At 45.6% G+C, this 25,455-nt stretch overlaps 8 protein-coding genes across 8 annotated transcripts; 4 read left to right on the top strand and 4 right to left on the bottom strand.

Moving 5' to 3' along the window:
* The first annotated feature begins 3,305 nt into the window (after window positions 1-3,305).
* C8R40DRAFT_1240637 (uncharacterized protein) lies at window positions 3,306-5,486 on the top strand. Its single transcript, XM_046233526.1, has 5 exons — window positions 3,306-4,237; window positions 4,289-4,342; window positions 4,391-4,477; window positions 4,535-4,669; window positions 4,728-5,486. The coding sequence occupies exons 1-5, from the start codon at window positions 3,709-3,711 to the stop codon at window positions 5,039-5,041; spliced, it is 1,119 nt and encodes a 372-aa protein (XP_046081162.1). The 5' UTR covers window positions 3,306-3,708; the 3' UTR covers window positions 5,042-5,486.
* Window positions 5,487-5,783: 297 nt separating this feature from the next.
* On the top strand, window positions 5,784-6,751 carry C8R40DRAFT_1073529 (uncharacterized protein; the record flags this gene model as incomplete). The annotated part of the gene is made up of 4 exons (XM_046226587.1): window positions 5,784-5,881; window positions 5,944-5,981; window positions 6,226-6,290; window positions 6,341-6,751. The coding sequence occupies 4 exons, from the start codon at window positions 5,784-5,786 to the stop codon at window positions 6,749-6,751; spliced, it is 612 nt and encodes a 203-aa protein (XP_046081161.1).
* A 950-nt stretch (window positions 6,752-7,701) lies between these two features.
* C8R40DRAFT_1175975 (uncharacterized protein) lies at window positions 7,702-8,532 on the top strand (the record flags this gene model as incomplete). Its single annotated transcript, XM_046232423.1, has 3 exons — window positions 7,702-7,957; window positions 8,028-8,103; window positions 8,166-8,532. 3 exons carry the CDS (start codon window positions 7,702-7,704, stop codon window positions 8,530-8,532), a joined length of 699 nt encoding a protein of 232 aa, XP_046081160.1.
* Window positions 8,533-8,780: 248 nt separating this feature from the next.
* C8R40DRAFT_665357 (glutathione S-transferase C-terminal-like protein) lies at window positions 8,781-10,220 on the bottom strand. Its single transcript, XM_046235816.1, has 8 exons — window positions 10,049-10,220; window positions 9,942-9,978; window positions 9,684-9,884; window positions 9,593-9,623; window positions 9,481-9,531; window positions 9,303-9,426; window positions 9,196-9,253; window positions 8,781-9,124 (listed from the first exon to the last, which is right to left on the bottom strand). The coding sequence occupies exons 1-8, from the start codon at window positions 10,153-10,155 to the stop codon at window positions 9,029-9,031; spliced, it is 705 nt and encodes a 234-aa protein (XP_046081159.1). The 5' UTR covers window positions 10,156-10,220; the 3' UTR covers window positions 8,781-9,028.
* A 634-nt stretch (window positions 10,221-10,854) lies between these two features.
* On the bottom strand, window positions 10,855-12,020 carry C8R40DRAFT_665487 (uncharacterized protein). Its single transcript, XM_046235817.1, has 3 exons — window positions 11,749-12,020; window positions 11,474-11,688; window positions 10,855-11,411 (listed from the first exon to the last, which is right to left on the bottom strand). Exons 2-3 carry the CDS (start codon window positions 11,549-11,551, stop codon window positions 10,938-10,940), a joined length of 552 nt encoding a protein of 183 aa, XP_046081158.1. The 5' UTR covers window positions 11,552-11,688; window positions 11,749-12,020; the 3' UTR covers window positions 10,855-10,937.
* A 492-nt stretch (window positions 12,021-12,512) lies between these two features.
* On the top strand, window positions 12,513-13,554 carry C8R40DRAFT_1175972 (uncharacterized protein; the record flags this gene model as incomplete). Its single annotated transcript, XM_046232422.1, has 2 exons — window positions 12,513-13,157; window positions 13,207-13,554. The coding sequence occupies 2 exons, from the start codon at window positions 12,513-12,515 to the stop codon at window positions 13,552-13,554; spliced, it is 993 nt and encodes a 330-aa protein (XP_046081157.1).
* Window positions 13,555-18,552: 4,998 nt separating this feature from the next.
* On the bottom strand, window positions 18,553-21,947 carry C8R40DRAFT_665326 (laccase lcc6). The gene is made up of 26 exons (XM_046235815.1): window positions 21,637-21,947; window positions 21,509-21,577; window positions 21,409-21,452; window positions 21,351-21,353; window positions 21,225-21,300; window positions 21,163-21,165; window positions 21,088-21,109; window positions 20,949-21,035; window positions 20,861-20,888; window positions 20,802-20,806; window positions 20,718-20,748; window positions 20,634-20,665; window positions 20,526-20,582; window positions 20,194-20,267; window positions 20,107-20,137; window positions 19,906-20,048; window positions 19,833-19,853; window positions 19,719-19,775; window positions 19,577-19,667; window positions 19,424-19,521; window positions 19,346-19,366; window positions 19,154-19,289; window positions 19,089-19,101; window positions 18,999-19,022; window positions 18,888-18,949; window positions 18,553-18,832 (listed from the first exon to the last, which is right to left on the bottom strand). The coding sequence occupies exons 1-26, from the start codon at window positions 21,811-21,813 to the stop codon at window positions 18,753-18,755; spliced, it is 1,485 nt and encodes a 494-aa protein (XP_046081156.1). The 5' UTR covers window positions 21,814-21,947; the 3' UTR covers window positions 18,553-18,752.
* Window positions 21,948-23,621: 1,674 nt separating this feature from the next.
* C8R40DRAFT_665125 (uncharacterized protein) lies at window positions 23,622-24,935 on the bottom strand. The gene is made up of 4 exons (XM_046235814.1): window positions 24,832-24,935; window positions 24,246-24,771; window positions 24,005-24,175; window positions 23,622-23,934 (listed from the first exon to the last, which is right to left on the bottom strand). The coding sequence occupies exons 2-4, from the start codon at window positions 24,725-24,727 to the stop codon at window positions 23,928-23,930; spliced, it is 660 nt and encodes a 219-aa protein (XP_046081155.1). The 5' UTR covers window positions 24,728-24,771; window positions 24,832-24,935; the 3' UTR covers window positions 23,622-23,927.
* Window positions 24,936-25,455: the final 520 nt, after the last annotated feature.

Genomic DNA, 25,455 nt, shown 5'->3' with positions numbered 1-25,455 from the left:
CTGGTACCGCCGGGGCAGATCTTCGAGGGTCACCTTCCTCAAATTCGACACTACGAGATTCATGGAATGTTTTAGTCTGTGGCAACCAAACTTGATAGCCCCTTCTGCCGATATACCCAACAAAACGTCCTTCGACAGCCCTAACTCCAAGTTTTCCATCCGTCTGGATTGCGTCGAGAGTCACCCAGCACTTGCAACCAAACGGTCGGAGATGGGAAACATCATGACGTTTCTTGGTGTATATTTCGATAGGGACTTCATTTGGAAAGCGAGAAGAGGGAATGAACGCGTTCACGTAGCAGAAGGTGAGTGCTGCTTCAGCCCACATCGAAGGAGGGAATCCGGCATCGACAAGGAAGGTCCTGACTCCATCCAGTACAGTTCTATTCGCTCTTTCAGCTACTCTATTAGCTGCGGAGGACCTAGGTGGAATCATTTCGATAACTATACCATGCGTTCGACAGTAATCCTGGAACCATCCATTATCAAACTCCCCACCACCATCTATCCGGAAAATCAATACCTTGAGGCCTGTTTGCCGTTCCGCCATTGTACGCCAGTCATGAACCGCTGCCAGAACCGTCTCTTTTCGCTTATTCGTCAGGAAACTCGGAGCTTTGACTGAAGAACGACCATCTGTTGCAAGAAACATCCATATCGCCCCTCCAATGCTCTGGGTTCGAGTCGGACCAAAGAGATCAAGATGTATACGTTCGAGGACCTTCGTTTCATGCGTAAGTTTTTCGTCAAACGGTCGGTGAGTCGATTTCCCGAAGATACACGGTTCACATTTACCATCCACTTTCTTAGAAGTAATTTGCAATCCATCGACCAGATTATGTCTATGCATCTGGAGTATTCGATCTGTAGCCGGATGTCCTAGTCTGCGATGCCACGTATGAATATCGACAGGTTTGTTATGCGATCTAGCGAAGTTTACGACTGGGGGCGTGAAGTGAGCTTGGACCTCATACATCGTTCCCTTCCCTTCGCCCCGCATAACGATACTTCCATTCGCAGTCCGGACAGTGAGTGATCCCCTACCCCATTCTCCTTTCATTCCTTTGGCATCCAGTGTTCTCAATGAAATCAGGTTATGATGAAAAGATGGTGTATGATAGACGCCATTCAAACGACATCTCCTTTTTATTCCATCCACAACCGTCTCGAATTCCACGGTGCCTTTGCCATGTATCTCAAATTCTCCTGCTTTCCCGGCAATCGCTGACTTCCCTGCCTTTCCATATAGGTTCTCATACTCAATGAAATCAACTCTTCGGACCCAGAAATGGTCACTTGCAGCCGAATCAAGGAAAGTTTGAGGTATTCGCGGTTTCGAAGCGGCATATAGAAGAGTCTTCTCATTGCTAGCTGAACAAGCGGTATATTCGTCGAAGGTTGAAAGTGAGTAGGAAATAGAAGAGTCTAGTATTTCTACGCTGCGTATAACCTCTTTGTTTGCACCATACCCTGTTGATACTGATACACAGTTTCTGCAGGTATGGGCATTAGGGAGTTGGATAGACGAAATGGGTGCTGACGGCGACGTACACAAATCGAAGAGTTCCATGACGGTATGATTCCCACCATCGCTGGCGTAGTTTGCTGATGTTTCGGCTTTCTTAGGGCCTCCTCCTTCATCTCCGCCACCGGGTGCCCAGCATTTCTCAATCGGATGAGTACGACGTCGACGAGGAGGACAGTTAGGGTTTGTACACATCGGACGATCCTTCTTAGGAGCAGATGCAGCATTTGCCGAGTGGAAAGAAGCCATCTCCTGAGCAATGAGGGCATGGACCTGGCTACGCTGTCGAATATCCTCCTCGTCCTCCTTCTTGTTGTCATAGACTTGACGAAGGTGAATGAATGCGTCATCACTCGAAATTCCCTTGACGTTGATTAGGAGGTCTCTCCATGATTTCGGCATAGATGCGATTACAATAAGACGGAATTGGGAATCGAGGCAAGAACCGCCTAAGTTTCAGAGCTCCTTGAGGTGGTTTTTCATCGTCTTTTCATGCTCTTCGATAGTCGTATTACTGGGGTCAAATCGAGCAGCTCGGAGTTTGGTATCAGCCTGATGTACCCGCATCTCATCTCGTCTCTCATACTTCTTCTTTAATTCAGCCCAGATGTGGTACGCAGGCTTTTCACGTTCGACGCCTAGTCCGACAGGATCAACAATATTGAGATAGATTATGCTAGCGGCCATCCTGTCGCGTTGACGCCATTCATGCGGGAAGGGGGTCGGACTATACACCGGTGTTGAAGTGGTTGCAGGAGGGTACAGAGTGGATGTGGAGATATAACCACCTATCGGAGGACGGATTATGGTACCATCAAGATATCCTTTGAGTTCCCGAACTTCAATATGTGCAAGGACTTGGTCCTTAAAGATTCGCCAGGTATTCTCGCCGGATAATTGGGATGATTCGGGGAAGCGCGGGATCGACAGTGAGTTAACTGTGGAGGACATAGCTTCGAAGAGATAAGAAATATCAAGTTCAGTTGAGCTCGAGTCTCATAATCTGTTGAGTGATAACCTCAGTTGATAAGAGAAACAACTGCAATATTATATCTATATACCTGTTGAGTGATAACCTATAGTACTTGAGTAAGACTAAGGACTAAGAAAAGAAATAAGTAATCTCACCTCAGTTGATAAGAGAAACAACTGAGGGAGTATAAAATCATGTATCGAATATTATATGGTAATCGAGAAATATAGGGGTAAGTTAGAATCGGTGGCCGGAAGGGTCGCACAGGACAAAGCTGAGCATACGGAGTACCAGTCCAACATTTACGAGCACTTATAATATATAATTTGGCGAATCTATACATATAAACATCGTGTATATCGTCAGTCCGGTACTCAAGACTAGCAAATCCTAAAACCTAAATCATTTGCGCAATGTACAAACTGTTGATCCTCAAAGAAATCCTTACTAACTTGGAGTTTCTCCGATTCTGAGCTCAACACTGCTCAACATAGAGTGATAACAATTCAGAAGGGAAGGCCTTTGTTTCAATAAATAAGTTAAGTATCGCTGACTTCAGACTACCACTACAAAGTTTTCTGTACCTGATTTGGTTGATACAGCTTCAACAAGTCGATTAGGGTGACAATGGACTACTTACTCGGGTTATCCATTTAATCACAGTTGCGTTAATGATCCATCGCAATGGAATGTACAACTGATGTGCAATCACCGCCGTAGGGTATTGTCATAATCTACTACTTCAATTCCCCGTTGCCTTATCGAGGAGCATGACTCTTCTTCCATTTTTAGTAAAGGTATATCTGTTCGCTCATGTCATTGAATAACAGAATTTGTCCTCCCAGACCGGCTTATGGCAGAATAGTCATTGAGTGCTGGCTGCGAACGGCAGAACGTCTACATTCATCAAGTTATCTGTGTTATCCAAATACGCGGCGATGTGTCAGAGAAAACTTTATGTACATGGGCAAGATATTTCCGCGGCTTGAAATTCCTCTTTTGGGGCTTCTGTGAGCCATTAACGCACTTCGAAATCCAAAGACACGGCATGCCAATGTTGACACTGTGATGTGGGTCCATATCTTCAATCCAAAAGTACGACTCAAGACTTGTGACATTCTTCCTTCATTCAAGCTTGCGTGGGGCATGTTGGACAAAGGAGGACAAAGGGTAGCATTCCAGCACCACCCGACGACTTAAGAGTTCCTAGATGCCGTTCCACGAATCAGGTGAGATGACTCGCGTCTATACAGTATGCCATCATTGCGCGGCTGGCTTCGTGAAACTTGCGCCGGGGCAATGTACTGTCACGGTATATCTAACCCCTGTCTTCGTCTTCAACTTCTGGATCTCGTTCTCTGTCTCTATCCCTTTTCTCTTTGTGATTATGCAGGGCTCTCAGCGACCCTCACCCGACGTTTTCATCTCTTATGATCATGGCAAAGAGCTAATAGATCCAGAAATAGAAGCGGAAGCCCAAATAATTGCTCATGGAATGCCTCCGATGAGGCCGACGTCTCAAGCACCCAATGGCTTTCTTACGTTCAAGCAATATTACTGTCGAGGAACTCCAGAGGAGGCCGCAGCGATCTGGAACAGGCTACCTGCTCGCGAAAATCAGAAGTGGAGAAGAATCAGTGAGATCCGGAGGACGTTCAGCGTGGGGACCACTGCTCAGGAAAATGACATTCCATCCCTCCAAAGACCGACGTCGAGAGGCGGACAATCAAGTCCCAACGGTACGTGTCCAAGATCACAGTGCTATAATTTTTTTGACAAAAACACAACAGGACATTGTCTCCTGGCTTTCAGAGTTGAGAACTCGAGATTCCACCCTGATTATTGTGAGTAGTCATTCGGCCGAACGAGGTATCAATTTACCTGTTCCTCAGTCCTTTCGAGGCTGCACCATTCGTCGTCTGTCACGACACATAACGAATCACCACATATTCCTCATCCACAACTTCTTCATCCACAAGGTACGTCCAAATAAGTCATTGTCCCGGTAAAAGACCCATGCTGACCCACTCCGATAGAAGCCTTCCACCCGTATTACCCTACTAATGTGAATGGAACTTCTACCGCTGACTCGAGCACTGAGCCATGTCATTCTGGATGTGCGCATCCTCTTGAGCTCGAAAATCCTTGGCCAATGTTACAGCTACCGCAGCGTAAGTATTTCTCGTTCGAATTGTATTTACTCCTCATGATAAATTTTTATCACTGCAGCAAGCTGGTCTTCCACCCGATCTAGTGAGACTCCACAACATAGCCACAGCTTAGGCTTTCCGCTCGCAGGTCCTAGTTGGGGAGTGACACCGTCAGATTTTCACCACGAGCAACGATTGGAGACTTACCACAGTCATCGAGTGTACCAAGGTTTTCCTGATAGCAGCCCTCGCGACTCAATTTCTCACCTAAACCCCTCTTTCTATGAGAGCCCTTCTTTGAGCGGGAGCAACATGCGACACAGCAGTGGCAGAAAATCCCAGTTGAGTCATCAATGGCCAGATTCTGGCTATACGCGAAACTTGGGATATTAGGGAAGGATATGAGGGAAGAGGGTGGCCAGGGGAGATCACGTTTACTGCTGGCTTTTTGAAATTTATACGTTTGAACTTTGTATTAACAATGTATCAACCGGTGGTAAGTAGTACCGTTTTGCATAGTTACCTTGTACTTCTTTCAGGCAGCTTCGAGCCAATTGATGGTTTCCTTGTGCAGTACTACGTTTCCTGTAATCTGTATATCAGCATTCCTTGTTCTATTTTGTCCTTACAGATTGGAAAACAGGGAATGAATCGGAAACGCGTTGGTGGCGTTGAAATACCGACCCTTGGGAAGCAATATGGGGGACCTACATAGTAGTAGCATGCAATTTCTGACGCATAGACCTACGCAAATAGAGAGTCGAGACATTACGAGGCTGTAGTTTACGGAAGACTCGTCCTTATGTAGGTCGCGTCATGCTATTTCGCTTTGCTTACTTGGAAGGAGTTTCTCCATATATGGTACTCAGTCACATTCTGTTGGAATACATTCATTTAAATGTGACCGGCACGGGATATCACGGGATATCACGGGACTGTCACCCTCTGTCACGCTTACTTTTTCTCGTCTCATTCGGTTACTCCCTGTTACTCCATAGATAGTTTAAGTAAATTTACTTTTATTCTGCTTTTCTCAAAAAATCAATGTCGGCGCCTGAAAGGCGCCCCCGTTTTCTGATTCCATAATATTCAATTAATATTTAATAACCCACAAGAAAGAAGCCGAGTTTTTGCCATGCACGGTGGTGCAGTGGCCTACAATCGCATGTATAGTCAGAGAGATAATATAATGATGGTAGACACCATATATCGGGTGGCTGATGTCGTAGCACAGTGAGCGGACACTAATGATCAAGCGGTCGAAAACCTTGACAATGATTGCGATACATGTACAGAAGACGATCGCGCTTTGATGACATTGATTCAATCTTTGGTGCGCCCGAAAAGGCAAGTCAAGCTGAAGGCCCACCAGGGCCAAACACTTAAACCACTACCCATCCGAATTTGGCAAACTTTCGATTCATTGTCGTTTTTTTCAAGGACAAACACGTTGATTGTACGAGCCGGGCCACGACATTTGAGAGGTCCTATTAAAGAGCCAATGTTTATGTCTCCTTCCTCGAAACCGATCATGAACTGTGACTACATAACGCCTTCACAACATACTCCCAATTCAGCTATGACCTCTGCCGATGGTCGATGGTACTACCTGAATGATCAGTTTGGCTATTGGCCAACCTCTGTACGTGCAATCATCCTTTCCCCCCTATAGATTCATTGACCCCCTCGCAGCTTTTTGAAGCACAAACGAAGGCCCCTTGGCCTGCACCTCGTCCAGTCAATCCAGATGCAATCGTCCAGCATTCTCGTGTGATCGCTGGCGCCGTGTGGCCACCCTCGCACCACTTGCCCTCCCTCGATTTGACGCCCGAACCTAGGCTAGATTACCCGCCCTACGAGTCGATAGCTGGCCCCAGCCGAGTAGTTACGATGGATACAAACGAAATGGTGTCCGATACTAGCTCTGTTTCGAGTTCTGCTGATTCACCAGTCAGCCCAATTTCGTCTACAGATTCTTTGGACACCGCCGATAACTTTGAGGAAGGGTCACAAACGAATCCGATCCACGTTGACGACGGCAGTGGCGAGGACAAAAACTTGATCGAAGACGAGGAATCACTTGGAACTGGGGTATCTGAATGAGCCACCGAGGTTTTATGGGTTCAGAAGTTGATTTTCATCGCCAAATGTTGTATATTATCTTGTTAACCTACTCCCGCTGGTGCCGGCCTGGAGATCGTCCCGAGTTTTACCACCAATCGAAGCAGTTTGTTAACCCAGAGCGAGGACAATAACCTTGTTTATTGCGGCAGCACCGATAGAAGCAGGATTTTAGATATCGCAGCGCTCTCGGAGTTGATAGAATTGGTGGTATTGAATGAGTTATTGAGTCATCGACGACAATTCTTGTCGCAATTGAACGGAAAATCGCGGTTCACGGTTCAAAATTTGACAACTACTGAAGGGATTTTATTCCGCCTAAATAGAACGATGAATATTTCGAAGAGACATGGAACCAATCTCGTCAACATAGTCTCTTCCATAACTGTGACAGAATTTCGAGTGAAGTGGAGGAAGTTTGAAAGGAGCGTTTTCTGATGAGGGCCTCAGAATGGTGGTTTGAAGGTGTTGAGGCTCTTTATCAAAGCCGAAGGCACTGTGGGTCGTAATTTTTGTCGTCCTTCCGTATTTCAGAGAAGAGGTCGAGACCACCAGCCAGTTCCCATTGAAATGAGGGAGAGATAGTCTTTCAAATAGTCCTGAAGGCTTTTTCGGACCTTGGAACAATCTAACGGCGACATGATTGGCGTGCAAAGCGTCCTAAACAGAAATAAGTTAAGGACTTACGCCGAAATCTTCGCAGCGCTCAATCTGAGCAATTATATTTGTCCATATGCGCTAGAATCAGTTGTGGTCTTTCAAGCTTTCAGCAGTGAGGAAACGTGAAGTCAAGGTCGGTGCGTTGGCAGTGAGTTGATGAGTGAAACCAAGTTCCGGCAATGTGTTACGTAAGTTTCACTCTGACGGCTTCTGCCAAACTACACCGCTTGTCGCCAAAGAGTTTGAAATTCACCTTTGTTCCATCTACCATCATGATTTACAGCTCTTTGCTCGAAAAATCTACCTTACTTTGCGCCTTTCTACTTTATGCACTCTCACCGGTAGTGGCTCAATCATCTTCGACATCCTCCTCGTCAAGCTCCGTCGCAGGTTCATCTTCAACAAGCAACTCTATCTCTAGTGGCTCTATCACTGCTAGTGCAACCATTAGTGGCTCTGGATCCAGTCTCTCTGCCAGCTCAACAACGTCGGCTGCTCTACCTTCATTAAGCGGCTATGATACCTGTGGTACGTTTATTGTTCTTTTCCGCAGCGTTATATCCTCTTAATCTTTATTCCTTACCCTTGTTCTTCCTAGTTGTAACATGTTTCGAAACCGCCATAGCACAAGCGAACTGCTCTAGCGTCGTCCCAGAGAGTTGTTACTGCAACAGGTGTGTTTCAGAGCGTTGCCTCATGCGCATTCGCTTTATTAATACATATCGTAATCATGTAGCTCGGACTATCAAAGTGCTCTCATATCCTGCATGCAGTCCAACTGCGCTAGCGAACTTGCCACCGCAGAAGGATTGACGAACCAGTTTTGCGCGCTCGCAAGCACTAGCACTTCGATCTCCTTTTCAATCACCTCCTTACCCTCCTCCAGCTCCTCGTCTAGTTCTTCCAGCGCATCGGGTGATGGATCTACATCTGCGTCTGTAACTTCATCTTCTGGTACCAGTGCGTCGTCGAGTAGCAGTACCAGCGCCAGCGCCTCCAATGCTGCTTCGGGAATAATTCTGGGAGGCATCAATCAAGCGGCATTGACCAACTTGCTCGTTGCCGCTATTGGAGTCCTCGCTGGAGCATTGCTTGTTGGTTAACATCATCCATCTTCGGTTGACCGATGCGATCCCCGGGATTGCATACGACATTGAACGACATATCTATGCACCACCGTTACATACTCTGTTACTGTTGGTACGATACCTACGCACTCCTACTCATCACATCGTGGACCATCCCTTCCCTGGGTTTCAGATCTTTGACTCACATTCTTTCGATCACAACACACATTCGTAGCATGGATAATTTGATATTTAATCATCCTCTTTTCTTCTCTTGCGTTTCGTGCATCACTACTTTGAACATTTGAATCCTCATTACTCTACCAATTACGGTGCATACATAAGTACTGCTTCTGCTTATAAAAACTGGGCCTAATATGTACATAGACGCAACCCTCGCATGTTTTTCGTGCAGAGAGCTACATAGCTTTCTTTCAACGATGTGCGCAAAAGAATCCCCTCTAAGTGGTTTGTTTGTGTCTATAGTGGAGATGGGACGTCACCACAAAGAGCATAATTCTAGTGTAGTTGCTCACCCGACGCTATAAAGAGAAGCTGTATCCCCCACACGACCAACGTTGCCCGCAACTTCCCAAGCATCCCTAGAAAGTGTGTTCTCGCACCATCTCTAAAAAGACAAAAATCCATTCAATCGACTAGTGACGAAAAGGAAGGGGAAAATGACAACGCAGAGCTGACCTTGACATTCGGCCATTCATCCAAATTGTCGAGCCCACTGTATTCGCGGATACGCAGCCTGAATGATGTTTGACTAGGTGAGAAATAGTGAGAGAGTGATGTCCGACCATGGTAAGACGTTCATATCTGCGATAGAATACATCCCTCGACCGGGGCCAGCCAGATAATCCCGGTCTTGGTTTAGACGAATGTCGAGAACACTATAGAGGCGTTTGACTTCATTGAGATATCCTATTAGATAAAGTGAGGAAGGTGTCACCAGGGAGTTGAAGATATGAGACAGACGATTTAGTGCGTAGGGTACGACTTCAGAAGCAGCATTGCGAAAGTGATTCACTAGGAGGATAGGGATCTACAATGAGATCGTTTTATACTTTGAGGTAAACTGCTGTCCTACGTTGTCCTTGCATAGGTCCCACACCCCCGTGCTGAAGGAGCAGAAGAATAAGTATTATACCAGGACATGCAAAAAGCAACAGAAGACACACCGCAAAGAATATCCACTGCAACATCTCGCTATACTTATCCGGATTCTCCTTCGGATCCCAACCAAACTTATTCTCTGTGTCGTAATGTTGCTGGAGGTAGATCAAGATAGCCGCAGTCTCAAAGACGACGAAATCGTTCCGGTTGTGGTCTACAATGGCGGGAATGCGACCGTTTGGGTTGATCGCGATGAACCAGGGGTCCTATATAGCTTTTGAACATGTAGAAGAAACGATGATGTTGGCAAATATTGGACATACCTTTTGTTCGCCTTTGGCGACATTGACTGGCCGGACTCTAAAGGAAGTGGGTTTTGAGATTACTCTGTGACACCTCTGATCAGCTCTGATCGCAACGAAAGACAGACTCGTAATCAAAGTCATAGACACTCTTCAGCTCTTCCAGAAACACAGCGACTTTGAATCCATTTGGTGTGGGAGCAGAATATAGTGTCATCCCTCGTTTGACCGACATTGTTGGGTTAGAAGTGAACGGACGGGTATTTGGGAAATGAAAGAGGCCAAATGGTGGTAAGATTCAACATTGAACGATACGGTTCACACGAACGATATCCGAAACAGATCCGTTGACGAATCGGAACTTGGCGGATTGAGGATACTTTGAAGACCAGAATCGATCACAGTTACGGACCAGGACCCAGTCAAACAGATACCAGTCCTTGACTAGGACAATAATCGATTGCTCCGTAGGATATGAGAAGAGCGAGCTCAGATGTCGGTCTTTTCTGTTGTAATCTCTAGTTGAAAGCAGTCAGATAAAATATACCCGTCATTGTATAACGCAACTTCGGTCTACAACCTACTTCATCCCATCATCGAGGTCACAAATGGTTCCCAGAATTTGACTGTTCTTTTTTGCTATACCGTCGCGGTGACAGTACTATGGTCGAAATTATCTGCATCAAGTACGATGCCCAGGAAGAATCGAGTTTGCTTGGAGTATCACTGAGCGCACCCGTGGCACTTGCGGCTAACTTTCCGAGGTTCTCAGCAGAAAACCAGGGTGTGAAGAAGCCTGGATATTCAAGGTCCCGGAAATGCTGGAAGGGTGGAAGGAAGGTGAGCAAGTGATGAAGGGCATTAGAGAGCATTTCTAGATTCGTAAACCTTACAAGGTAAGTCACATACACATCGGTTCGCATAGCGCTTCTACTGTAGGGGTGACTCGAAGCGGATGGTACAGGCTTCAAACATGCGTGCAAAGAAAAAAGATATGTAGACATCAAAGCAGTAAAATTATACGGCAAATGGAAGTGTCATGTCTTTCACGACCTGTGCATTCGAATCCAAGCTGATAATCGTGTAGCCAGAGTCGGTCGAGAAGTACAGAAAATCCCCAGTTGTATCAAAAATTGCCTCCACGTCGCATGGGCATGTAATCTGGCTTTGCTTGAAAGACCCATCTATGCCTCGAATAACGATCTTGTTGGTGATCTGGAATCTAAGATTTTTTGGCATATTCAAAAACTGAGGACTATCCTTTGCCAGAGCGGCAGTCCTTTTCATCTCATGAAAGACGTGTTTGATGAACGCATCAACCCGATTCCTGATTACTGGAATTATTTGATTATTCCTAGTCATTGCTTCGATGAATTGACCATGTTCCTTGTATCGTATGGGGTTTAAATCGGGTTTGTGGAATTTATATATAATTTGCTCGTTAGATTCGGGGCAAGGAGAACGATATTTCAAGCCGATCTCAGGTGTACCCTATGCGGAGAGGATACCAAGGTCAACTAAAGGTCATCTACTGTAAAAGAATGACTACTCGCCATAAGATCATTCCCAACCGGGACCGCATGAGCAGCAGAGACAAGGCCAACGACAACATAGACAACATTGAAGCGCATCGTAATGAATGCAAAAAAGCTGCAAGAAGAACGACTCGGGTATGAGGAGGATGGGGGTTCAAATGCAGGCGAGAGACTAGGAGTATTGAAAGCAAAAGTCGTTGATAGGCTGAAGAACGGCTGCTCTATTGAGAAGTCTGTGAGAAATGATTCTTAGAACGCGATGGACATCAATGGTGGAATTTGTGTTGACCTACACTGAACCAATCGAAACAAAGTATTGGGAACGAGAACTTGTCGCGTCGTATGTCGCAGAAGTGGAAGACAAAACTTTAGAGGTGATTGAGAGTATGAGGAAAGGCATTTTGGGAGCAGCAAATAGACTCCTTACGAGGTTCCGAAAACACTAAGCTTATGTGTGGAGGTGCGACATTAAAAATTAACATTCACCGTCGGCCCTACTTATCTGCAGAACCTCGCGGACACTAACAAAGACTAATCAGATCAGATTGTCGGCCATACCTCCAAAAGGAAGGTGGGCATTTTTACCCACCCTTTGTACCCTATGTTTTTCACGTTGACAACGTCACATGCGACATGATGTCTAACCCAACCATTCTACCCAACGAACTCCTTCATTATATAGTGACGTTTGTGGCCTATGTCCCAGGACCACCCAGCTGTAGACATCTGGAGCCCTTCTATCAATTTACGTCCGCCGAACTATCTTCGCTTTCTCTAGTCAACAAGTGTTTGCGGCGCATTTGCGTGCCATTTCTTTTCGCACATCTACAACTGAAGAGTGACCAGGACGTGAAGAAGCTCCTGGAGCACTGCTCCGCTGGGTCTTTGATCCCAAACACTATACGGCGAGTTAACAACGCTTGATATTTCCTCTTTTAATTCAACGATTCGTAGAGCTCTTAGTCTCGGCGCGTTCTGTACCCGCACACAAGAGGGACAAGACCTTCTGCTTCTGTGCCGAGTTATTTCCCATTTACGTCAGCTCTCATTCATCCATATGAAATGCCCACATCCAAGCATTGCTCTCCTTCGGACAGTTCTCGAGCAGCCCTCTGTCTCAACAGTACTGCTGAACTCGTTGCACGATCTACCTGCAGGATCTTTCAATTTAGATCTGTCAAAACTTGTCCTCGAGCATGCAAAATTCGATCATACTTCAAAACTGACTCGATGCTTACACCGAGGCTCGGGTATCTCAAAATTAGACGTTGTTGGATCCGAGCTCAACAAAAACTTTGAGCGCAGAACTTTCAAAGGCCTTCAGGAGCTCAATTTGTCGGTGGGATATCATCGTGTATCATACGCATGGCTTCCTACGTTTACATCGGCTCACCCATACCTGAAACAGCTTTGGCTTGTAGACAATGGAAACCGATATTTCAATCATCATACGCCACTCTTCCTCTCTTCATTTATCCAGGAATCCGTCCGTCGAGACCTTCGTGAACATTTTGATATTCATCGTGTTGGTCTGAGTCGAACGACCCAGCTCCCACTACAGTGGCATGTTACTGGGATGTTCATAACCACCACATTCGGCGGTACTCGCTTATTCGAAATTTTATCCCTCATCTCTTCCTCATTCCCCTCAATTGAGGTCTTGAGCCTTGACCTTGACTATTATGATGATACCTATCATATTGTATGTCCTTTTTGTCATTTGTTTCTGGTGCTGATCAACTTCCCATTAGGATGATTTTGTCGTTGCACTCAATAGTTTATCGTCGCTACGAATCTTGTACTTTCGCAACGTTCTTCGGCAGCTACAATTTGGACTCAAAGGTCATTTACAACCAGTGCGCAAACTTGATCAGAATGGTCCTTGCGCAGTATACGCCGCCATCGCAGAAGCTGATTTATTATGGTGCACTTCTTACATTGCGAAGCGTATGGGAGGATTACAGGCCTTCTATGTCGACGAAATGGGCTATGAACATGAACGATCTGGTACTGGAGGTCAGTGGTGGCTCAAAGGGTGGATTCGTGTGCATGATGAAGCGCGAGACGTTAGCGGAACACTCCGTGTTCTGCTATCTTAACTGTTCCCTTTAGGAAATCTCCCCTGTGACTTGTGGAGTTTTCGACTCGTATTGCTACTTAAGTGAACATTCATTTTCAAGATAGGATAGGAAATAGGAACGAACGAAGAAGGGTTCTTGTTACAATGACGCTGTTTAGTACGAGTATGTCTGTTGACTGAGTTCTCACAATTAGTATTCATGATGTCTTCAGTTCGTATCGTCGGATTCATATTGGCCAGTGTATAGCGTCTGCGCAGGTATTGACAACGCTGGGGACAACCAGGACCTTTTCATCGCAGCTGAAGTTGGTTTCTCTGTTGGTTTCTTCGGGCTTTATATGCTACATATAGTCTTATAATGGACAGGTTCATTCTTGTCGCATTTTGGTTTATTATAACCTTTCCAATACCCAATTTGGTTAGATTTGTGCGACGACAACAAAGAATCCATTCAGGTTCCTGTTATTGACAACTTCTGACGACTTATCTATCCTATCCTATCTTCGCAACCGTCGTCTTTTTCGTTTGGCTTTGATTGTCCCCATGGCCCTAGGTATCGCAGGCATCAACTTGGCAAGTAGCCACTCAACGAGCAGCACTAGCACATCTCTATGAAAAGCTAGCGCCATTATGTTTCTTGTCCTTACTGCCTTTCAAGTCTTACAAGCCATAGTTCTCATAGAAGCGGAACATGTACGTCTTGTGAAATGACATAGGTCACTACTACTACTACAACTCACCTATGTAATGCGACCTTTTAGGCAAATACTCTCTGAAATACACCTCCATCTCTTTCGTCACCAAACACGTCTCCCTTATCTTCGGAATTATCTCATTCCTGCTACTCATTCGGGAGATATTCACCGCCGCGACTATGAACAACATCGCAAAGTCTAATACCGAGTATTTTTGGTATCCTCTCGTCGCGCTTCCACAGATCCTGCGTGTATTCTTGTACACCGTTCTTGGACTTATCCCTTCGAGTCGAAATGGAAAAACCGTCACTTTACCTCAGCATAATAATGATTCGGAACTCTAGATAAACAGCTGTCTTTCTGTCAAAGGAATCTACATGTTGTCCGTCTCTCATCTCTAACGGAAAATATAGCCTGATCAGAGTATCGAAGTAACTATTGCTTCCGCAGTTTCAAGCCCAGATTATTACAGTCATTCTGCCATCCATGCTCGAGAGTAAGGTTTTCTTTGTCTACAAGTCGTGCTCGGAAAGAAGATTGTTCGTTTCTGGTATGAGTCCCAAAATCGAGATACTTCAGTCAGTTAACAGAATCTTCCTGCAGATAATTTGAACTACGAGCTACTGTAGCTTGACCGCCCCGTAAATTACCGCCCTCCTGTACGCCAAGAGGCCTCGTGTTCTTTCTTCCAATACCAACGTCACAGATCTTACTACGGTCCGGGGAAGGAAAACGACAGATACAGCAGTACTGTTGGGTGGGTGGTCCTAGCTTCCTTTTTCTATTTTCCATCTCCTAACGCTCCTTGCAGTTCCAGTCATTTGATATTCTTGTTCATTTTACGATCTTCTCCTTGTTCTGCTTCTAAATCCACAACATCCTTCTCTGTTCACTGTGCTACACAAGATATGAGGGCCGTCGCATAAACTTCGGCGTTATTCACAGCATGAGTATTTAAGAAGGAATTTTCCGCCGTCATGTTTTGTTTCTTCTTTCCACCTCACGTTTCGACTCAGATCTACACTACGAATTCTTCGTTTACTTTAGCCTCGATACTAACCCCTTGGTCGATTTATCTAGTCCGTGAACATATCTGGAAACTTCAAATGGAACGGTAGGAAAGAGGTTGACGGGTATACGGGCATACTACAGAAATAGAGCACTCTCATGATCCTTTAATATTGTGCGTGTCTCTGCGTCGTCTAATAAACAGTTCCTCGGTGCAGTTCTTGTACTGGCGTTCTCATGATCGGGTTTACTCTCGTTTATAGAAATGCATACTGCGCCTACATCAAGAACATCTCTTCTAATTGTAATCTACTTATCCTCCCGGCCACGCCGAGAGATCCGGCAAAACGCTCATCCTTCTCCTAGTATAGATGAGCAGATACTCATCGAACCGGTGACCAAATTTGAATTATCTGTCGAATTGCGGACCCCCGAAGTTGTCAGCTCCGTGTCAGCCATAGCTTCATCTGAAGTTCTGGGCTAGATGTCTGACTATAGGTCGAGACTCTTATAATAATGAAGGACGGATACGAGTGGCCTTTTCCCTACATTTCCCCAAAGTACGTGTTTGTCCGCGAGCTTTCTATGTATAGTCCGGGTCCGAGCGTTATAAAAGCCCAGCTCAATTGACATTCCCACCTCCTACTTGCTCTTCTCTTCCCTAGTCCCAATACCATACCCCTATTGTCCACATTGATCGCTTTTGTTTCTGACATATCCTTCTAGTACCATGAACGCACGCTCTCAGCCTCAGGAAAGCGTAGCCCGTATTCATTTCGGTTAGTTCTAGAGCCAACACGAAGCATGCTTGATAGGACTGTTGGCGACGAAAACAGGTGTAAAAATCTGATCCTTTGTATCCTTCTATCAACATAAGTCTGTGGTTCATGCTGGCGATTTCTTTGACGGCAACTTCTAAAAAACCTCGCCTATAAATCGGCTCGCCTTCGAAGACACTAACACCCTTAATGCCACTTCGCCAAATACACAACCTTTTCGTCCAGGTGGAGCATGGACTGTAATATCATGGGAACAATTTTTGGAAAAACGGAACAACAGAATAGTTCTCGCTTCCGAGGCCCTCTGATCCAAGTTCTGCGTAACACGAAAGGTATGGGTCGGGATTAGCTTACCTTTTCATAATATCGATGCGTCTACGTTCCAGGTCTTAAATTCAACTTCAAGCAATTCTTCAGTTCCTCGGATACGGCCAGCTGGTGCAGGCTAGTGCATCAAATCATAACTTACAGGCATCGGATGTACTACTCCGAATAAAGGAAAGCAAAATGCGGTATAGCCTTGTTGCGGGAAAACACACAGACGAGGTTGAAGGAGCTCGAGGAACGGATGTGGGTCGGATGTGGTCAAATTCGTAACGTACGTGTTTGTTTTAGTTTTTAGCTTTCGGTCCTAACTGATGAAAACCTAGTGGCATTATTTCCGTCTTTGAACCGTTGTCGTTGGTTCCTCTCATTTAGCCGTCCATTCTCTCTCGCCCTCCCTCTCGCACTTCCAATGGCAATGGCCCGTCGACGGTGTCAATCCTTGGAACGTTGTTGTCACCGTTCTCAAGCTTTTCTCGACTTGCCCTCCTACGGTGATTAATATTCGTCAGTTAAAGCGTCGCTGGTATTGTACACATCCGCCCACATGAAACGATCAACTTCCCAGACAAGAACCTAGACGATGTCGGTCACAATATGGGCATGAACCGGAAAGCTGCTTGCAAAAGGCCAGGTTGCGGGGTAAAGATTAAATATACGATCAGACCTCGGTGGAGGGTGGTAATCGAAACTTCCCGCTTCGCAACAGAATTACTTGCACTATCTGATTTCGAACGTTTCCCCCTGCGCGTTTCGGAATCATCTCTTTTTCGTGATATACCTTCGTTCAGCAGTGAACATGGTTTCTTTAACTGAACAGCTTTCAGCTGTACAAAATCCTTATCCAATAACACGGAATCTCGGGAGAAATTGAAGATGGGTAACATCAAAGGCGAACAGCGGAGGATGAAGAAAGCGTAAATCTTCAAACACTAATGGTACGTGTGCGTGAAATGATGTTGTTGGACATGAAGTACTAAGCCGATTCCTCAGATCTATCATTACAAGTTGGCTGATGGGAATATTCGTCAAATCGCAGAGTCATGCACTTAACTTTCTAAATGGGCGTATAAAATCGCTGTTTTCATTGAGGGAAACGGCATGAGGTTAGATACGTGAGGAAGAGTGACAGAACGGGTCTCGTGCTGTTCATGCTAGTCCCAAAGTATGTCTTCCCCCTTGAGTGCTTCCTTTTCGGGTCCCTCAAAAGCCCACTCCAACGTTGCATCTGCTTCCTCTTAGTTCCCTTCATATCGTTCCCTCTTTGCTTCCTCTTTCCCAGATGCCCCTCACAAACAGCCTTCAACTTTGCGGAATTCATCACGCATTCAGTTCAAAGCCTGGCGTATTTTCTACTAGCGTGCACGCCAACCTCTAACAATGGGGTTTGAAATCACACATCGGCAAGGAGGGGAGCTGGGAAAGAAGGGAGGCCAAAATGAGAGCGCGGGAGCGGAGCGCAACACAAAGTAAGCACTGCTACTTAAAACTGGCATCGCATAGAGGGACTTACTCCTTCGTGCTAGGTTTTGGTATCACTGCTACTACTCGTATTCACTCGACTTTTGAGCAAGTTGGCAATTTGTCGTACATGTTTCGGGAGAAGCTCGATGTTTGAAACATGAAATCACAGGCGGTAAAAGGGCCACGACGATGCGTTCCGGGTTTGGGATCGTCAGTTCGCATGTTGCATGGGATTATTGTGCCTTTCTCGTGAGCCGTACTTATATGAAGGTTTGACTGTGTAATCGTATGGCCATCGCATCATGATGCGAGCCCAATATAAAAATACCGCATCCGAATTTGCTACAGATTCGCCGAGGACTTCTGTGTTGACACAATTTTTCCCGTTACGTGCCCACATAGGGTTATGCAAAAGAAGTCGATTACCTACTACTATTAACGTACCCCGTTGGGGACACACACCTTGCTTGCGTCTGTTCACTGCTACGGTGAGGGAATTTGGTGTGAAACAGCAAGCAGAAAAGCTTAGGGATGATGCATTATGGTGAGCCAGGTGAGGAAATTTGTTGTGAGCTGGTAAAGTGCAGGGGTGGAGTCGGAGTCTGCTAGATGAAGGGAAAGTAAAAGGGCTGCATCCGGATCCCTTTTGCCCTATAAGGCGTAGATGTAACCCTGTTCCGCCGTCGGATCGGACAACGACAACTTTAAAAGGAAATTTTGCACGGGCGCTCGAGGTTATGGATGTTCAATGACCATTGCAAGCAAGGTGAAATCTACAGCCAGTACATCGAAACATTCTGAATATTGCAAACAACGGTCACGTATCCATATCATCGTTTAATATTACACACATAAATAAAAGAGGTCGCACCAATCCAAAAAAATTTACCAAGAATAAAAATAATCACAACTGGTCTGTCTGGCAGGTTGCTCGCTTCTATCGCTATTTATGACGTCGGGCCGCCTCCGCCTCCAAGCTCAGCAGAAGTCAAAGCATCGTAAATGGGACAGAGGTCATTCCAAGCATCTGTGGTACACCATTCAATTCGCTTCTCTGACAACGGTGTACGGTTAAAACTCACCAGTTGTCGGATTAGCGGAAGCAACACCAGGTGCATCCTCAGCGAGCACGATAGCAAATCCACTGGCCGAGCCAAATCAGTTGATGTCAACAAAGAAGTCGGTACACTCACGCCTCCAGATGCCAGTCAATATGACTACATGTAGAGGAGCAATGCTCTCGTCAGTACAAATTCACCATGGATATAGCAGACAGTCTTCACCAATGTAGGAACCCTGGGTGAAATTGTTAGCAAGAATGTCGGAAGAGACAAGGTATACTACTTACAGGGGCCAGCATTGTTGGTAGTGAAACGGATGGTGACATTATCTGTCGCGGCACCAGTCGAGACGGTGTCCCTGCGAATAGGGTTTGCATAGTTGTACGTGGTACTTCCAGCAGGTCGGACGACGTCAAAATTGTGCTATCTCAAAATGCGTAAGGATTCTGCATAACATAAGTGTTTAATTCGATCCGTACCCCGTGAAGATGGAAAGGATGCTAGATGTGCTGTCAGTAGGGTGAAATGAAAACTTGTTTCAAAAAAACACCGCTCACCGGTCCTCCAATTGCAGCAACAGCGGATGCATCGAAACTCAATTGTATCGTTGAGTTCAGAGGTAAAGTGTAAACGGAGCCAGCAGGAAGAAGAGAGGCTGCAAAGTGCATTATAAATGAGTTGTGTCCTCGCCCAAGTAAAACAGCTCCGACCTGCTGTTGTGGCCCCGCTAAGGATTTGAAGTAATACAGGAACGGTGGGGGGCACGAACTTCACTCCATTGACCAGAAAGGAGCCGGCATTCTACAAATTTCCTGAATGAGTCGAACAGTCACAAAAATGTAACGGACATACAAATCCTAGGACTAGACGGAGGTCGACGTCCACACCGCTGAGAGTGGCGGAACCAGGCTAGAATCGAAGTTAGTTTTGGAAATTCCTCTTTGTCTCATATAAAACTATACTTACTGCTCCGGGGCTCACAAGAGGCTACGGTCTTTTTGGTCACTCTCGACGAAAGGACGCAAGGATTGGCACTTACATGGAGACTGGTTTCGAGTAAAGGGTTGATCGAGGTGCTAACAGTGACGGGGTCGGCGACAGGAGCGCCGACATAGCGAAGAATAGCACTGTTAATTCCCCCAGTAAAGCCGGTTGTGCCAACGCTAGGATTAGCTCGTATCCCTGTATATGGATAGCACGTAAGAAGGGGCTAACTTGATATCTGAAGACTTTTACGCACAATAATTGCCTACGATCTGATTGGCATTGAGCTTGGAAAACAGAATGGTCAAAACTCAATGAGGAAATACAGTCGAAATTGACTCACAACAAAGGAATAACGTTGAGAAGCAAAGATTTGAATCGAGTCTGCTACAACAGGGTCATGGCTGACACCGTCAACTTCGATAACCTGAAAATAAAAATAAAGCGGGTTAAATCATGAAGGAACTTCGCATCGCATCACTACCCACAGTAAACGTGTGCCCGTCGATGGAGAACACAAAGTTGGCTGACCAAGATAGTCCCATCAGTCGCTGTTACGATTGCCAAGCAGGAAAGCTTACGTTCGCATGAAATCGACACCAAACGGAACCGGTAACTAAATTATGTTGAACAAACCGTTCAAGATTCAAAATGCTTATAAGGCTCACCGTTTACCTAAAGTTACACTAATCACGGCCAATGGTGCAGTGGCTGGGCCATTTGTGTAACGCCCTGTTTGTGTTCAATGAGAAAATTCATGTTGAGTGTACCTATGTGCTTTACCTAGGCCATTGATAAGCGTCGCATCTGAGGTTCTAAAATGGATGTGAACATATTTTTTTAGGAAAGTTTATAATCAATACTCACGCGGCACCCACGATGAGAGGTGCAGGAACATCTGAAGAATCCTTGATTGGTGAGCGAGAGTGTGAAGAACAAACTATAGCCTACGGTATCTGCAAAATAATTTGTAAGTGCTAAGCATATAGATAAGGGCATAAAGGGCTTACAAGTCCGAAAGAGTGATGACCGTGGAATCTGGTGAATAGTTAGAGCGTAAGTAGCCTGAAGTTTTCTTGACAGAAGATCGCAACAAACCGTCGTCGACATCATAGAGGGAAAGATAAGGATCTTGCGGATCATATACAACGAGTGGTCCTCGGAGACCATCGCAATACTGAGTAGCTATAAGGAAGCTGAGCTCTCAGGTCGCATGTTTGTTGAAAAATAGATATACCTAAGTGACTGTGGTACCAGAACTGAGGATTTTTTCTTGAGTACAAGAAGGTTTTAGGTAGATGTGGAAACATACGGTCTGAAAAGCATCAGAGAAATTAGAAAGAAGAACATGCGGGAAAGTCTTTTGTACATTACCCCAGCTTGGTCGGGAACATTGAAGTTATACAGGAAAGAATTTCCAGCGGCAATGGGACATTGGTTGATGAACGCACTGAGGGTAGATTAGGACAAAGACCATTTTAACAGTGGGCGTCAACCTACGGCCTGAGACAATAGTCAACATTTCGAAAAAAAGATGTAATGAATAAAAATTACATACCCGTCCGCCCAGTTAGTTCCCTCTTGAAAGAGGCCGTGCCAATGCTACACGGATGTTGGTGAAAACGCCGCGAGATGCGGATGAGATGACATAGACCCACAATGGACGTGCTTAAGAGCATGGTATCGTTAGTGAGCTCATTGATCACATTGATTTGAAAGTTGTCGCCCTAGAAGTACATGCATATGCCTTAGCGTACAAATATGAGCGCGCAGAGCCCAGGCAAACCTTGTTTCCCGAGATCAGAGGGCCAGGAAAAACGCCTTCAGCAAGAATGTAAGACCGATTGAATCCATCGGGCTGAATGAATTTATTGACGACGTGCAGATCGGTCACAGGCCCAATCGCAGCTAGAGTTGTCCCGATGAGCTGGGCAATGAGTGGAAGAGCAGTGACAAAGTTCATTGAGAGATGTCAGGAAGGAGTGGGCTTGGGTTGTTTTAGAGAAATATCCACGCTTTTATACCATGAAAAAGGTTGTGCTCGGGGATAGCCCGCCGCAAAGGCTGCTATCGTTGGTTGGTTTGTATTCGGAATGAACCAAGAAAGTGGTGGAAGGCATCTTTCAAGTTAAGGCACATAGAGTGTACCTGTCGAAGAGATGTGGGAAGGTCAGACAGAACGGACTTGCACATGTAAACGCAATATTGGGTAGTCTACGGTCCCAAAGCAGCTCAGAAGCAGCCGTCGGTTGCACATTGGATCCGGTCAAGTATTGAGGCGATATCGCTGACTCGAAGTACTACGGCGCTAGGCAGCGGTGGTAAATAGTGGTGAAATGACATCATGATCACATGATTGCGAGGGAACAGTGATAATACTCGCTTTGACCTACAGCACAACGGTTGCCTGCAATGCGATACTATGCAAACTTCATAATGGATAGTCTCATCTCTGGGGTATTAAGAAAGCTTAGTATGCATACAGCTCCTCAGTTCTACTATTTTCTAGTATCTTGTCCCAACGGTGCTGGTTTGACCGCTTCACGAGGTCTTCGCGGGAACAGCTTATATCTCCTCCCAGGCTCTCTACTGAGCCTCTATTTCTAAATCTATTTGCCTGTTCAAAGCTGTTGACTTCAAGCTTTCTAGCCAGGGGGAAATCTATGCACTATTGAAGTGATCCCACTTTGTTATTAACTGAGATCCATGCCAGTGCTAAGCGCAGGCACGACTGGAATTCTGTATGGTGCTTCAAGGCCCTTCGCCCGTTTGAATGGTCTGATCCATTTACTAATTCTCGAGTCTTGGTGTGTGTTGTATGAATGACATTTTAGGAATTGTCTCTAGAATTTTGACTAATTTGGAGCGGCTCCGAAAAAATGGTGGAAATGGATGTTGGTGCATATGAAACCTTCTTACATCGTTGAAGACCTTCGTTCTGAAGTTCTCTCCTTTGTTCCTGAATATCGGTACGTTTTTAAAATAGATTTGAATATGGACGCACGATTTTCGGCTGCGTGAGTAGGGCTATCTGATTTTCAGCCTAGTATCTGCTAATTGCACACCCAACGACTCATTTTTCCAGAACAGCTGTATTGGAACTTGATCAAGCTCAAGCCGTCGACCAAGGCAATCGTTATTTGTATGAATCCATCTTTTGCATACCTGAATGAATTTCTTGTTTGCAAACAGTCCAAGCAATTATCCACGATGAACAAGACCTCTCAACTGCCAGTCGATGTATATTGCACCCTCATTGAACTTGATCGTGCCCAGGGAACATTCACCAATTACTCGATCTAAACGGATGTTCCTCTGTGACGTTCGTGAGTATACAGTTCCAGACTACATAGAATCATCATCGATGCTCACCACAACAATTTCAGTTCAAGGCACCAAGTCAACCAATGATTTCCACCCGACGGTCGGAGGCGTGCCACGAGTGAGATTTGATAGATATGAGTGATTTGTCACTCTGCCGTGAAGTCAAAGACCAGATTGGTGCATCTCAAGATGATGATTGGCAGGATGAACTGAAAGCTTCAGGTTTTTCATTCTGTGAACCAGTAGTATTGTACGAGCTTGTACGCAGCGATTTTTGTAATATCCGCACTAGCCTTTAGCCAGTGAAATCAAGTAATCTACTAAACAATCCTGTTAAGTTGGGAAATTTGTCGGAAATACCCAGCTTGACGAATCTTTCACAAGATTCAATGAAGTAGTACATATGCAACCTCTGAGCATATCCGACGTTCGGACATGTACTAAGGATTTCTGGTACTGATACTACGGGTTACCGAAAAAACTCTGACTGAAATATTCTTTGCTCCCTACGTTAATCGGACCTGACAGTGCCCACTACGTTAAAGAATTCATGTGGGACTACTTACTCATCTGGATGGATTCCATATGGGCAGAGGACATCTGAAAAACAAGGCAGACTCCGCTGCAAGCTTATACGACGACCACTGTGACAGCATTCAAAATCAATTTCAAGCACGATATCTCGAATATTTTCGGTAAAAACACGACGGGTAAGATGCTTTATCCAATGAACGGTGGTGATAAGGACATGAATCAAAGGCTTACCAATAACAGAAGAAAGAAACAAGTATCAGATCTTCGAGTGCTCGTAATTCCAATAATAAGCTTACCTAGCCTCCCATACGTAGACTGCCCACCGATTATGACACCAGCCCATAAGATCATCCCATGTTACACCGTCGTTTATGGACGAAAGATATTTTCCTCCCCAATCGATGATGTTGACGTCGACAACCTCGGTGCCCTTGTTAATAACGAGGATGTTTCCGATAATGTTGTCACTAAGGAAATCAAGGCAAAAGTTAGTTACAAAGTCAGAACAAGTGATAATCTCAGGTAGGAGTTGCTTACCGATGAACGAATCTGTGCTCCAGCGCTAGTTCACCGACGCGGTCGCACATTAACTTCAACGTATCGCCCATCATCTGTCGCTTGGTTTCCAAATTCTTCTCCGACATGAATTCGGGAATATGAGTTAAAGGCTTGCCAGGCATCTGGAGCATTACGATGACAGGTTTGAGCTCGAACAAATCATCGTCGTTCGGCAAGGTGTCCCCAACGCCTCTAACTTCTCTAATTTTGATACTCCTCTTAATTCTCCCCACGTCATTCGATTTCGCAATAGGAAGTCTCAGGAGACCCGAAGCAACGAATTGACCAACGATTGTGAGCGCCTTGACCTCCGCTACCATGTCGTCGTCGATTTGTTTCAAGACCTTGACAAGTAACCTACTTGAATCGATGTTCTGTGCGGCTATGGAAGGTGGGAACAGGCGGGCGAAAGAGGAATCGAAAGAGGCAACACTGTAGACCCCAGCGTTATTGTTACCCATTGAAGAATGTTTCTTGGCGAGTGTGATGCCTTGTAAGGTAGTGCCTGTAAAATAAGTTGGAACTAGGCTTTGGAGATAGAAAAACTCGAACTGATTGAACTTACTGAAGACATCGCGATCTTCGTTCTTGAGTGACTTGGGGTATGGGGCTGTGACCCATTTCTAAGCATTGTAATCACTCGATGGAAGACAGCCGGACCGAAGCTACAGAAACTTACTGGCATCATGAATGTTAGGGGAAGAGAATCATTAGAGCTTGGAGGAGGCGGAGGCGGAGAGGGCGGGGGCAGAGAAGTCAGTGAGGATGGCGCAGATAATCGGACCTGTCCTTCCGCGGAATATGGAATAGTCTGACTTTCAAAATCCTGGGCGCTTTTTGAGCCAGTCGCCATCGACGCACGCACAGGGAGCGGTGCAGCGCCTACTAGAATAGTAAAGCCAATGTTGCATAGGGCCAGTAGAGAAGGGAGAGTAGTTCTGAAGAACATGGTTCGCAATTGCGTGTTGGTTGGTTCTTACCGGAAGGGGACGAGATACAATGAAGTCGCAAGTACCAGGCGAATGTTTCTCCGTGCCAGCGGAGAGAATACAAATAAAGATGAACAACGATTTGGGGGGAAAGGCTGGCATCGTATTGAAGGTTGAGTGGGTTTATATATGGATATCATCCGATGTTGTTTTGGGGTTGAAATTTTAAAAGCGCGGTGGAGAGATGGCGGTGTAAACTT

Source organism: Lentinula edodes, assembly GCF_021015755.1.
Source record: "Lentinula edodes strain Le(Bin) 0899 ss11 chromosome Unknown C8R40scaffold_48, whole genome shotgun sequence".
NCBI classification, from domain to species: Eukaryota; Fungi; Basidiomycota; class Agaricomycetes; order Agaricales; family Omphalotaceae; genus Lentinula; species Lentinula edodes.
The sequence above is the reverse complement of the archived record's forward strand: the minus strand, read 5'-3'. Positions and strand labels throughout refer to the sequence as shown.